Below are 14,755 nucleotides of genomic sequence, written 5' to 3' on the forward strand. Positions count from 1 at the left end.
TAGAGCTCCTTATCCTCTTTTTTTATAAAGTTAATATCGGATAGGCTTAATATATCGTCGGTTTATATTTTAATAATCCTAAATTAGTTACCTTCGTACTTTGCGATTAGTAAGTACGGGTCGTACGTAGAGGTAACTATTAATAGTTAATTAATATAAAAATCGTAGTAAGTAGCCTACTAATAGGTACCTAATTTTACGAGCCTATATAGTAGCTTAAGCACTTTAATAATCGTGCTTTTTAAGTACTTACTAGCTATTTCCTTTAGTAAATGGGCTAGGATTGTTTTTATAAGCCCTATGGCCGATTAGGTATAGGCCTAGGTAATATTACGGCTCTAAATCTCGTATCCCTTTTTCCGTAGCGATGCTATTAGTACTATTATTAATCGTTAGTTATAGTACTATATAGTAGGCGATTATATAAGTAGCGTCGCCTTTTTAACGTTACCGTACTCCTAAATTACGTATTTAAACTTCTCGTACGGCTAGGGTGTTCTTTTCTTTTTAATCTTACGAACTATTTGTAATTTAAATATATAGAGGTTTATATGTTTTTTTAGGTTATATAGGATAAATCGATAGACCCCTCTATTACAAAGAGTGTTTATTTTAATAAGATCTAATCCCTTATACGGCTTTTTAATAGTTATAATTATACTTTCTTTGCGTAGTTTAATCATTAGCTCGAAATCGGCTTTCTCTTTTATTATATAAAAAGTATTAATTACCTCGTCGCTAGTAATAAATTGCTACGTTAGGGCTTGCTATTATAGTCTTTTATAACGTCTCGTTAGTAGTATTAGTACCCTTTTAGTAATATCCTCTTCCTCGTCGTTTATTAGTATTACTACGACGATTTCGTTAAGGATAATTTCCTATACCTCTACCGCGGGTTATATAGTTTCCCTTAGCTCTTCTTCTTCTTATAAGTTAGAAATTACCTCGTTAAGATTTATATAGTACGGTCTAACTACTATAATTAATACTTTAAGTAGCTAGTTATAATCTCTCGTAACTATATAAGAGCGCTCGTCGACGGAAATTAACTTATATAGCCTAGCTTATTATTAAGTAATTTCGCGCTATACTTATATATCCGAATTTAGTAGTATATTTAGATTATCCCCTATATCGGGCCTATTGCGCGTAGTAATTACCTCGTTAACTTACTTTTTTATACTTACTTTGCGCAGTGCCCGTATTACTTTTTTAACTACTCGGGCTCGTTAGCTTATACTTAGTAATAATAGCGAGGCTAAGGTCGTTCTTAAATATACTCTAAATACTAATAGCGTTAGTATAAGTCCGTTAGGCCCTATAGTATCGTTATAATATTTAAGTACTATCTAAAGGCATTCGTCGTTAGTAAAATCCGGATTTTCCTCTTTAATAATTCTAAACGCCCTTTTTAACTACTAGTATACCCTTTTTACCTTTCTAATACTATAGTACGCTTTAATAAGTACGACTTTTAGCTATATATTATAGGCCGTCGCATTATCCCTAAATTCTACCGATTTAAAACTAGTACTAGCGTCGGTTCTAATACTATATAGCGGTCCCTAGTATATATCGATCTAGCTTTTTTATAGGGCTGCCTATATTATCTTTGCTTATAGATCCTAGAGGAATTGCCCTACTTAGAAAGATATAAATACGTCGATTATATATAGTACTAGTTAACTATTTAAATAAAAAATATTAACGACTATTTCTTAGTTAAAGTTAAGCTTATTACGCAATTTAAACTTAAATTTGCGTAGGCTCTGCGTATTTATTTAGTATTAGTAATATACTTTCGTTAACTACTCTAGCGCCCTTATTTCGATATTATTATTACTTAATTACTTTAGGAGGTTATATAGCCTCGTAACCGACGGGTACCTAAATCTTTAGTATAGTTTTCTAAGCTTATTTTCCGTTAGGTAATTAATTAACTTCGTATTATTAATAAGCTTTATAAACGCATACCCCTATCGTCGTTCGACTACCTCGAAGTGCTTACTACTAAAGATTTTATTCCTCGTATTATTAAATATAATACCTAGTCGATCTATATCTTTTAGATATAGGAGAAATAGGGTATTAACGGGCAAAATATAGAAAGTTATCGTTCCGAAGTATGTCTCTACTTCTATTATACTTAGGGCGACGATTTCCTTACTTAGGCCAAAACTAATCCTTATAATACCCGCCGTTAACGTATTAAGTATTACTAACGCGATCTTCTATAGCGCTTAGAATTACCCTTTTTTTTTAATTAACTATTATAATACCCTAGTATCTAAGATAATCTTATAAAAATCATCTAAGCCGTACCTTTCGCTTATATAAAATACTTATACGAGCTTAGTATTCGAGGGATCTAAGTAATATAAAAAGGACCCCTCTAGCTACCCCTAGATATGCTCGGTACTATATTCTTTTTCTTTAAATATTAAGAAAAATAGCGTCTTCTTTTTAATTATTAAGATAATAGGCTTTAGCCCTATTAAATTCGCCCTTTTAACCGCCTTTATATCCGTTATCTAAGGGACCTTCCCTTACTATTCGTATATAAAAGCTTATTTATTAAGAGCTTTTGCTACTCTCTATTCGTTTAGCCTCGTATATCCTCCGGAGGCTAACGGGGCGAAAAAAGAGTAGTTAATATTTTTAATTTCGTTATAATCTAATTCGTTAGTATAGGGGGTAAGATCTTTTTTATTTTTTAAATCTCTTATAGGGGGTATATATTTTAGGCCGCTACTTTAACTACTATCGCTAGGTTTTATACCCCCAGATCTGCCCTTATATATAATAAAGAATTAGTTAAATTAACGAGGGCTAGTTTTACTATCTACTACCCTCGACTTTTTATACTATTCATACGATTTAGTACGCTCTTCTTTAGAGTAGTTACTTAACTAATATCCATCCTTTTTATAAATATAGTATTACTTCTTTTATTACCCTATTTATAAGTTAAATCTTTACTTATTTAACGAATCTAGGCCTCTTTACTAGCGATTACTATATCTAACCTCTTTTCCTTTCTTATTATACGTTCGATCGACCTAATATTATTAATAAGGGCCGTCGTACGCTTAGAAATAGGTTTAGTATAGCATTCTTATTTTAATATTAAAGCTAGATCTTAGCCTCGAGTAGAGCGTCTCGTAGTTTTTGAGTACTTAGTATAAGGTAATTTTTACTTCTAATATACGCTAGACTATAGTATAAAAATATCCGACTTTCCGCTCGTTTATCCCATTATTTAGCTAGGTTTTTGCTAGCTTATTAATTTAATTAATAAGCTCTTTAAGGATCTCTACTCGCAATTTACCCTCTATTATCCTAGCTATAAATATAAAAAAAATCGCTCGTAGCTTAGATAGGAGCTCTAGGTTCTTATTATAGGTCTCGAAGCGACTTCGGATTACGTTAATTATACTAAGAAAGTCGTTTTAATTAAGATTACGTACCGCTTCGTAATAATAATTAAAGGCTTTATTTACGAGTACGATATTAATTACCGAATAGTACTAATATTCCCTAATTCCGACTTTTTCGTAGTAATTATAAAATATCGTTAGGGGTTTTTATAAGACCTTATACTTCCCCCTAGAGTATAATTTCTTTTTTAGGAAGATCTTTTTAAGGTCTATAAATTACCTCGTATTCGCTATTAGATTTTTAATATTTATATACGAACCCTGCGTCGCTACGTACTATTAGTAACTTCGGGTCGTCTACTTCCTTTCTTATTAGCCGATTAGCGCCGAATTTCGTATTAGTAGTAGTAATAAGTTATAGATCGAAATAAGCAGAATTATTAATTATCGTACTTTTAGTACTATATTTTGCCCCGGTATATCCTTTTGCAATAATAGATTTCTATTAGTAATTATAGGGAGGAAATCTAGGTCGTTTACCTTTTTTTTAAATTCGTTAAAGCGATTATACGCTCTATTAACCTATGCCTAGTTCTATAGTACGAATTCCTTTTCTATAATTATTACTACTAATATTTTATATAGCTCTTGCGATTATAATTGCGCTAGTAATACCCCTCGCCCATAAAAGAATTTATTAACTACTTTTATAATTCCTAAGCTTATACTTATAAACTATTCGTCTAGCTAGTAGCTAAGGTCGTCTACGATCTTATAAAATAAGGGTTGCCCCTATAGCCCCTTTTTTTTATAAACCTTAGTTAAATAAATTAATACCGCGTTAATTTACTTATTATTAGGCTAATCCGCAATTCTATATATCTACGTCCCTTAATAATCCGAGTTAATATTTACCTATTTATAAAGGATTAGGATTCTATTTAGGATCGGGTTTCGTCCTCTTTTTTTTACCCTAACTCGCTAAGGGTCGTACTCTAGCTTATACCCGTATTAATAATTACTAGCGTATTTAATCTTAACGGGGATATATTTAATCTGCGCGCAGGTCGTAATAAATCCGTACTTTTACTACCTAACGAATTTATTAGGGTCTAGGAGATTCCCGCTTCCTCTCGCCGTCTCGTTACTACTCTCGTTTTTATTATTTTTAATAATTACTATTACTTTTCTAAATCGCTAGCTATCGTACTTACTAAGATCCTCCTTTTTATTTAATAAAAAAAGGTAGGTTTTAGTAATTCTTTTTAATAATAGTAGCGGTAAACGTTTATATTACTATAAGAAGATATAGTAATTAGTCTTAGGATCTTTACTAGTTACCGATTTCCGCTATCCTATACACTTCTAGCCTCCTAAGCCTCGTGCTCTCTATAATCTCTAAATAACTTCTTTAGTTAATTTTTAATTATAGGCTAGCTATAGAAAAGTCGTTTAGTAAAAAAGCTACTTAGGGCGACGGTAAAAAGCTAGTTACTTAAGTAGTTCCGTTAATTAACGTAGTTTAATATAGTAAACGTCGACCTCTCGTAAGTAGTAAAGGGCTATAATTACTTAATTCCGTGCGGTATTTAAAAATCACCTCCTTTTTTATTTATTTTTATAAGGTTAATTAGTACGAATCTCCTATCCCGTATAGTATTAAGAGGTCGTCTTTTTTATATAGTAAAATACCTTACCGATCTACGATAGTAGAGTTTAATTACTAATTAATATTAATATCTTTATTATAGGGTAGTTAGTTCGAACCGTAGTTAACGAAGAGATTAATTAAACTATATAAATATCTACGTAGTAAGTATAAAAAGGAGGTTCTAACTATAGGTTAGGCTAGCTATAATAATCGTAAATAGGGCCCCTAATTGGCCCCTGCGCAGTCGGCTGTATGCCGCGGTCGAATTAGACTTCTAATCCGACAGTTTAAATAGGGGCGCAGATTAGTATTAAGATTGAGACTTGAGGTGGAATGACCCAAGAGAAAGGAAGCGTACAGAGAGATAAGACTTTCTTGGCTTCTTTCTTCTAGTAGATGCATTTCTTGACCGATACCGGTCCAGAACCCAATCATTTCGAAAATGAGATCAAAGCTAATAGCTAAATCCGCATATAACGTGGAAAGCTCTCTCAGTTGCCTGAGCCTCACTGGTGTCTCGAGTTCCTTGGATATTGCATCTGTGACATGCTGCTCACAGCCTTCAGCTGTGTCCGTTTGGTGGCCACGATATGAACTAATTATCGTCTGGGGGTTACGACCGGATCATTTCACCATTAATCGAAAAGCTAAATAAGTCCGCCAGCAGCCTTCTATCGCATATCAAATTAATTGTGCTTACTCTCGAACGTTGCCCCGCTTTGTATCATCAACGAAGCATGATCTCCAGCATCAGGGAGGCATTCGTAAGGAGTAAATGCTGCCGAATAAGATCTAATATTCGTTTGGCAAAATATTCTTCGAGTTCACGAATCGGGCCAGCTTTCAGACTCTAAAGATTACGGAACAGCTCGTCAAGGTGCCGACGGCGCTGAACAGGTCCGAGTACTGTATTCACTGCTTGCATGATGTTAGCGAACTTGTGCAGAGCGAGTTTCTCCTTGCAGCTTCCAGGTCATCTCACGAATCCGATGGAAGCTTCGACTGCTCATCATCGACTTAGCCAACATGAGTGTTTGGCAGATTATTATCACGGTGAAGAGCTCGTACTCTGAATGGTTTCTCAAGTCCATGGAGCCCGCGCACGCGATACGATGTGTGGGAGTTGATCTTATTGTCGCCCGGAAGATGATTACACCGGCCTGCTATTCTCAGCCTGTAAGACCTTACTGCGTTTGCTTGTCTAAGCAATAGGGTTATCGGTAGTAGGTTCTTGGGTATCAAGGTAACACTCATGAGCGTCACGACATTACTACTTCAAGGAAAGATCTCTTCACACCGTCGGTAACATATGTTTGGGCATTACTGAATGTGTCGTCATAGCTACATCCGCGAATACGAGACTTCGGTCCGATTTCCCCCACGTATGCAGGGTGAGAGTGTTCGTCGGTGGTCCCTTAATCGCCGTGTGGTTGGCTGGAAACTCTCCCTAGCAGCGACAAGAAGCGTCATGATGTGTGTAAATGGCCGGTTGAACATTTGCTGCCGTCATTGCAGGGTAGATCTTGAAAAAGCAAATACTGCCCCCCGCCCCCCGTGGGTCGTTCAGCTACTCTTTTAAATGCTTAACATCGCTAACAGCTTCATAGATGAGGTCTCCCCCATTTTGACAATAGTCATTATGGGTAAACTTGTTGTATTTCCGGGCTGATACTTCCGAAGTATTTGTATAAGATGGACAACAAGAACAGGGACGATGAGATTGAATGTTGGGATGAAGTGCACTTTACCGCTGGAGCTGTGTCTCGTGAAAGGGCGACCAGAAGCGCACATCCAGGAATGGATCATAGACGCCCGCGCTTCCCACGGACCAGGGGGTTCAGGAAGCAAGCGATCGAGCCATTTGATTCACAGCCCACTAGTGTATGTACCATAAGCCGGGGACCCAGACTTGATGCCAAATCCAGGTTACTCATAGAGACTTGATGTGTATGTCTTGAACCAAAATCTATAAACACTAAAGCCAGCGGCATGAGCGTTCATCTGGTTAGCTGCGGTATAGTTTATGTAGGTAGTCTCAAGAAAAGCGTTCCTACCCGCAGGACGACAGAGCGGGTTGTGGTTGATGCTAAGCAGGCGTGGCAGGGACCACTCGGAAACACCACGCTGAAACCCCGGAAGCGGCATTCTGCCAGAACCAACAAGTCAGCATTGGCGGATTTCGTATGTGGTGCTTTGCTTACGAATTGTGGCAGACTTGTTCAGCTCTTGAACAGATCCGGCATGGTTCAAGGACTAGCCCCGAAGCAAGGAGTGCCGGGCGACACGGATCAAAACCTAGTGAAAGAGAATCATGGGGATTATCCCATCTTAACCAATCGTCAAAGCCCCGTTATCTCTTCCCCGCATTCTACATTTCTAGCGGGTAAGGGACCCTAGGCTAAACCCGTAATTGTAGGAAGTCCCGCTTTGCCGCTATCAAGAGGAACATAGCCGACTGACAATCTGTCTGCTTATCTCTTCCCTCTCCTATTCGATTGTGTTGGTTCTCTTCCATCCCCCGGCATTTCTCTCTGAAAGAACCGCTTTTCCATCCTTTCGATCATTGTGTGGCCTGCATACCGAACGTCATCGTTTCACTTACTTGCGCAATATCCACCTGGAAACCATCTGCTTTCAATTACGTTTGAGGTTAAAGTACCCTGCGATGCCACGGAGCAAAGACACCATGGCGCAACCGAAAGAGAACCGCGTCGCAAAGAGACCAAGCCCACAGAGCGGAGAGACGGGAAGACGACGAGCGCCGTATGCACTGCGCGCTTGCGAGGCATGTCGCCGACGAAAGGGGAAATGCGACGGACGGCAACCATGCAGGTACTGCGCAGGACGTAAGCAGACCTGCGTCTTCGACAGCATCTACGGCTCCGATGACGGCATGTGGTCCGTCCCGACTGCGACGGCTACCGATGATTCTCCTACCGAGTCCGATCAATCAAGGCGAGAGACCTCGTCAACGTCCAATAACCAGGACAACATCATGAAACTCTTATCAAGTCTTCAAGACCAATTGAACACTCTCGCATCCCGCGTGCAGACTCCTAGCGAGGTGGCGAACGCCATACAACCATCCCCGGCATTCACAATGGGCAACCAAACACCCGAAGATTTCCTTTCAGCCCTCATAACTGACGCTGGAGTCCTCGAAAACTGCCTTGAGTCAATCGGGCCGTCAACGTGCTCCCCGCCTCGGCAGCTGTACGGCCTGCCGAGCCCGGAGGAGACCATGAAGGTTGCCCGAAAACGCGTTCGCCGAGAGAGCCTATACCACACGCCGCCCGTACCAATGCAAGAAGAACCGATCAGCCTCGACTTCATTCCTACTGTGTCGGTCCATGACGATGCCATGTCTTTGACGCAGAGCACGAGTTCTTTCAACCCACTTGTGACCGGCGCAAGCGATTCCCAAAAGTTGTTGCGCTTCAAGTCTTTGATGAACATCGACGAAGTGGTCGAAATGCTTGGCGTATACCAAGACGCTATCGGCGCTCTTCACCCGATTATCGACATCGACCAGACTATCGCCCATGCTCGGTTCTTCTATGCAGATGCGGATTCGACAAGTTGGGAGATAGTGACGGAAAAGTCGGACATGGCTTCCGAGGAAGATTTGATAATCTTGAATCTTGCCTTGGCTATTGCACTCCACACCGAAGCGACGCCAGAAAGCTCCAATATCGAAGCGCTCATCGTAGATTGTATGAAAGAGGCTGTGAACAGCAGAATCACCGAATCTAACACAAGTATGAAGCAAGTCATCATCATACTTCTCAAGGTCAGTTGCAGCCACTTTCCGTTTCGACTCCATCTAGCGCTGACAAGACCAATCAGGGCTGCTACGAATACTTCAATGATATGCCCCAGGTTGCATGGCGTATGTGTGGCATAGCCGGGCGCATGCTCATGGAGCTCGGAGTACACAACGAGGAAGCGTGGTCCCGTCTGGCAAGCTCACCGAGTCTACGCTCAGAACTCTGCACCCTGGTCTCCAGCATTGTCATCCTAGACCGACAATGGAGTGCAGCAGCCAACCTGCCCTCTAACTTTCATGACTCCAGTTTCAGCCCTGTCAACCTTATCTCGGTAAGCTACACCGTTCTGATCAAACTCTCAACCTGCATTAACACACCAAAAGGCCGATCATCCCTACATACAAGCAATGCTGTCCTTCATCCGCGTCAGCAATAAGCTGGAAGGGCCTATGGCACAAGCCACAAAGGCCCAGCGGTACGAAGACGAGGATAACTTTGAGCTCATGAATTTCCAGTTGGAGCAATGGCGCAAACGAGCTGTCGGCAACTACTCCATCACACACCCTGAGACATGGAGCCTAAGCCCTCCCAAGCAACCTTCCTCTTTCCCCATACTACTCCACCTGCGCGCGGAAACCGTCCGAAGTTTCCTCCTCAAGCCGTGGTTCTTCTCACGAACCGACACACAGACGAGCAAGAAATACCTGCAGCCCGCAATCGAAGTCCTCTTTGATATCTGCGACGTTCTCTACGCACTGAACGCCAACACAGACATCTACCGGAAGCAGCAGCCTTATTATTAAGAGCTATTGGCTTCAGCTTCCGCCCTCGGTTTCGTCCTGACGTCATCCCTGGAGCAGAACCGTTCAACCTTACTAGCTAGCCTGCCGCCGGGACTGTCCAAGGCTATGGGCCGCAGCTACGAGCTGGCTGTGGCACTGGCAGCGAGTTATGTTACGAGGTCAAAGGCTGCAAAGCAACTGTCTGATCAGCTTGCGGAGGTGCGTGGGAGTCTGATGGGGTTCGGCATGATCGAGATGCCCGACTCCGAGAATGATGACGGCAGGAAGGACGGCGACGTACTTCCTGCATCGGAGTTTATGTATGATGGGTCTTCTGGGTGGGACGATGAGTTCCAGATGCAATGGCCAAATTGCGATCTCGAGAACAGTTTTGCTGAGGGCATAGTCTCTTAAGGGGCCTCTTGGCGGTTGTACTTTTATTATCTATAATTACCATGTGATACGAGATGAATGATGATCAATGATAACATCGACGATTATTTTCAGAGTCTACAAGGCCGCCACCGGTATTTGACGTCTCAGACATATATAAAGACATGGTTACCTAGACTCTAGATGCTTGATCATTGCAGGACCGAACAGGAGAACTAGTAGCTACAACCTAAACCTCTACCGTATCCGTTGATTCTTTCAAAGCTCCTTCATGATTTCCGCACCTTGAAATTAAACATTCCGTTTGATACAACAGAGTTCCGATCCCTCATCTTTTCCGCAGTATCGATCCCTAGGACTGGCACGCGGTACTCAAAAGTTGCCCCATCCTCTTGTCCTTTGATCGGATATGGGAAGGGAAGGTACTGCGGCATCAAACCAAGTTGAGCCAGGACGGTTCCCTGGTCCCATGAAATGTGCTCGTGGTACAACCTGTCGCCACGAATATTCACAACAGCAGTGAAGGGTATTTCCACCTTTTTGTACGTTGGCGGGATACCAGGGACACTGAGAGACACCGGGGTGTTAGCTGCTTTCGTCTCTGAGTATTATGCCCCTAATAGATGATCACTCACAGCCAATCGACCACCGTGTCATGTGTGAACTTATAGATGAACTCGTCCACGACGCGGTCAATACCAAGCGTGCGGCTGATGAGTTCTAACTCTGTATCTTGAGAGTTATTGAAAATGAAGTTGTTGCGGTAGAATTGTGTTAATGGCCCTCGTCCGATGCCACCCGTCAGCTGAGCACGTGTTAGCTGTGAGGCTTTTATATTCTGGGCCTCCGTCATAGAAGATCAATTCAACCTTCCTCCTACATACTTTTTCTTGGCACGCACTGTTAGTGCGGGCCACTCTACCACACTAACCTCCTTAATAAGGCCTATTCTACCCCCCCCCCCCCCCCCTTTTTTCTCCTATGCTAACTATAACTAGCTTAGGTAACGGCCGCTATACGCTATTATAGTTACTACCCTCTTTAAATACTTTTAATACCCTCTCGGGCTTTACTACGATCGTTTAGTCTATACTACTACGGTCCCTAACTAAAAGACGCCGTATTCCGGACTTTACTAAGGTAACGCCTATAACCCCTAAGATTACAAAGGTTCTAACTACGAGACCTAGGCTAGACGCGTTTATTATTATAACTTAGCTTAGACTAATAATAATAACCTAACTCCCCCCTAATTATAGAGCGCGTTTTAATAAAACTACGACTATTAGCGAGATTAGGACCCGTCTATTTAGCCTCTACTTTATAAGGGATATTACCCTCGTAGCTATTTAAGAGTCCTTTTAGCTATTAGAAAACTTTAAATATACTATTATTATAAGCTACTATATTACTAAGCTCGAGGCTCTCTTTAAAAAACCTTAGCTACCGCCCGCTAGAACCTTTTAATATAAGCTAAACTATAGAATTACGACGGGCCTCTCTTTTATTAAAGCACTCTTTTAAAGCTCTAGCTATTATACTTAGCATCCTATTAGTTACTAGCCTAAGGGGCTTATAGCTCGAGCTTTAAGTATAACGAGCGACTTATAAAAAAGAGCTAGAAACGCACTTCCCTCCCCCGATACCCGTATTTTTATTTACCTCGACCCTAAGAATCCCCGCCGCTAGGTAGATGTACGGTTTATTTATAAAGAGGTTATTAAAAACTACTCGCTTAAGGGCGAAAATATTAGCCCAGTAACTAGGGTTCTAACTAGTTACGTACTTACCCTAAAGACCCTAGGAGCATAATAGGCTATACTTAGTTACTATACTTAGCTACTTAAACTCTTTAATATAACTACTATTAAGGGATCCGAGATTTAGTTTACTTATACTATTAGAAATATTAAGACTTAGATCCTTAGCTTTAATAAGTAACCCCTTAACTTTAATACGTACGTCCGGGACGAGGTTAAAGTAGTAGCGGGGGTAACCCCCCTTTACTACCGGACCTCTAGCCTAACGAACGGCCCCTATATAACTTATATTATATCCTTCTTAAGACTAATAAAAAGGCCCTTTAATATCTTTAGATCGGTAATAGCCTAGCTACTTACTCACCGACCCCTTCTTAAGTAGTACTAGGTCTACTTAAATTAGTATAGCTCTAAGGACTATACTAAAACTTAACGCTACTATTACTATAAAAAGCTAGGATATAATAATAACTATATTACGATCGTCCCTTAGTATATAAACTACTAGGAGCTATATACGAGCGATTATATAAGCTACCCTATATGCCCCTAGAGGAAAGACGGTACTATTATCTACTAGACCTCTTAATAAAAAAAACTCTTATATAAAGTAGATAGAGAACTCTATACGTAAGCTACGAAGCTTAACCTCTCCCTAAGCCCTGCCCCTAAGTTAGACCCTATAAAGTCCTTAGGTACTTAGCTCTAGGATAAGATTATAAGTATCGAAGTAAAGAGACTTACCGAGGATATTATTTAGGGGTCTATAGTTATCGGTATAGTTACGTATAATACTAGAGACTATTTAAGTAGACGAGAATAAACTTACCTAACTATTATAGAGTTAGATAGTACTATAGATTCTATTTTAAAAAGCGGCGACTACCCTCCCTTTAAAAAATAGGGCTCTAAACTCCCCCCTAAAAATAGCTTAGAATATAAAGAGCCTGCCCCGAAGAAGAAGAGTAAAGGTAAATATAAGAGCGCTTTATATAAGTATTTTATAACTACCCGTAGCTAGCGTGTTTAATACGTATTAGAATTAAAGTATTATAAGCTAATATATAAAAAAACGGCCGTAAGTACGACTACGCCCTTATTACTACCGAATTCGAATAGGCGGATATCTTATTATTATAAGAGTTATAATATAATATAAATAAACTATAGAATATTACTAAATTTTACCCTAGCTTTGCCCTATACTCGCTAGTTTAAAGCTAGGCTACGACTATTAATAGACCCTAGGTCTTTATATACGTCTACCGGACCCTCCCGTAGTTAGTAGCGTTTAATATTATAGAGCTCCTTTATTAGGACTTACTTAGAGTGCGTATCTTAGGGTATTATATCCTTAACGTTTACTACGCCCTTAATAAGAAGTATATATTAATAATACTTAACTACTAGACCCCCCTATAAAAGCTATTTATTACGGGGGATCTAAACTCCTATTATACTAATTAGTAACCGGGGACCCCCTTATATACCCCTAGGAACTACCTTATTAACTAGATAGACGGCTACTACTTTACTATACTAAACCCTATAGGGGTCCCTACTTATAAACCGGGTAATATACTCGACCTAGCTATTTCTAACGTCCCCTTAGCCCGGACCTAGATTACTAGCTATATATATACTAAATCGGACTATAATACCTTTATTACGACTATCCCCCTTCCCGCTAACTTAGGTAATACGTATTAGCTAGAAAAAAAGAAGTAGAGGATTAAACTAAAGAATATACTATAGTTTATAAAGAGGGTTAGAGAGCTAACCTAAGTAATATATACTATATATAATACTATATAAAACCTCGATCTAGCCGCAGAGAGCCTTAACGACGTACTTTAGTATACTTATACTTCCTCTTTTACCCCGTATTATATAAGGAGTAAGGGGACGAAGTAGTAAGACGAATCGTATACTAAGATTAATAAACGCTTTAAAGCAGTATACGTAGCCGACCCCTAATCTCTTACTATAGCTATAGCTAATTAATAGCGCGATAGTACTATATAGAGGGCTAAGGCCGTTATATAAGCTAGAATAGTCTCCTTTATTAAGAAGGATTCGGATATATACCGAATTATAAGTTAGAACCGGCCTAGGCCTTAGGTCTAATCCCCCCCTCTATAAGACGGTAAGAATATAGTTACCGAACTTACTAAGAAGGCGATACTTTTCTAAAAAAAGCTCTTAGAGCGTATAACTATAGAGAACGACGTATATCTTAACCCTACGATACGCCCTCGTTAGCTATTACCTTAGGATCTTACTATTTACTAATACAAAATAGATAATATAGTACTTAGCACGGGGAATACTACCCCTAGCGTAGATAATATTACGGTTTTAATATTACGGGCTTATTAGCCGTATATTAGTAACTATATCCGTTATTTTTACTAAGCCTATCTCGTACTTAGGTACTACCCTAAGGCCTAGCGAGATACTAAGGTAATAATAATACTAAAGCCTAACCGGGATATACGTACTTATAAGGGCTAGCGCCCGATCTTATTCCTAGCGACCCTAAGGGAGGGGCTAGAGCGCCTTATAGCTAAGAAGATATTCTATATTACTATTACCCGAGGCGTACTTAACCTATAAGTAGCCGGGGTACTACCTAAACGATCGGCTACGGATATAACTAGAGTAATAGCTTACGATATATAGGCTATTTTTAATAAGAAGCTAGTTGCTATTATTATTATAATAAATATTAAAGGAGCCTTCGACCTAGTACTATATAACTAGCTATATAATCGGCTCTAAGTATAGGGTTAGCCTAAGAATATTATTACCTAGGTATAGTACCTTAACTAGTTATACCGAGCTTCGGTCCGCTATAAAAAATACTAAACTCCTATATCCCCCCTTTTTTATAGTCTATTATAGGGGTTACTGATCTTACTTATCCTCTTCTTATTATATACCGAGTAGATTTATTAAATTAGCCTAGAGTCCTCTAGATTCGGCTATGCTAATAATTATATAATACTAAGCGTTAAAAAGGACC

At 39.8% G+C, this 14,755-nt stretch overlaps 2 protein-coding genes across 2 annotated transcripts; one reads left to right on the plus strand and one right to left on the minus strand.

Moving 5' to 3' along the window:
- Nucleotides 1–1,976: 1,976 nt before the first annotated feature.
- CLUP02_15511 (uncharacterized protein) lies at nt 1,977–2,210 on the minus strand (the record flags this gene model as incomplete). Its single annotated transcript, XM_049294435.1, has 1 exon — nt 1,977–2,210. A coding segment is annotated over one exon (234 nt), but the record flags the coding sequence as incomplete, so codon positions are not given.
- A 5,504-nt stretch (nt 2,211–7,714) lies between these two features.
- CLUP02_15512 (uncharacterized protein) lies at nt 7,715–9,991 on the plus strand (the record flags this gene model as incomplete). Its single annotated transcript, XM_049294436.1, has 4 exons — nt 7,715–8,818; nt 8,875–9,126; nt 9,179–9,538; nt 9,656–9,991. The coding sequence occupies 4 exons, from the start codon at nt 7,715–7,717 to the stop codon at nt 9,989–9,991; spliced, it is 2,052 nt and encodes a 683-aa protein (XP_049151582.1).
- Nucleotides 9,992–14,755: the final 4,764 nt, after the last annotated feature.

Source organism: Colletotrichum lupini, chromosome 8, assembly GCF_023278565.1.
Source record: "Colletotrichum lupini chromosome 8, complete sequence".
Lineage (NCBI taxonomy): Eukaryota > Fungi > Ascomycota > Sordariomycetes > Glomerellales > Glomerellaceae > Colletotrichum > Colletotrichum lupini.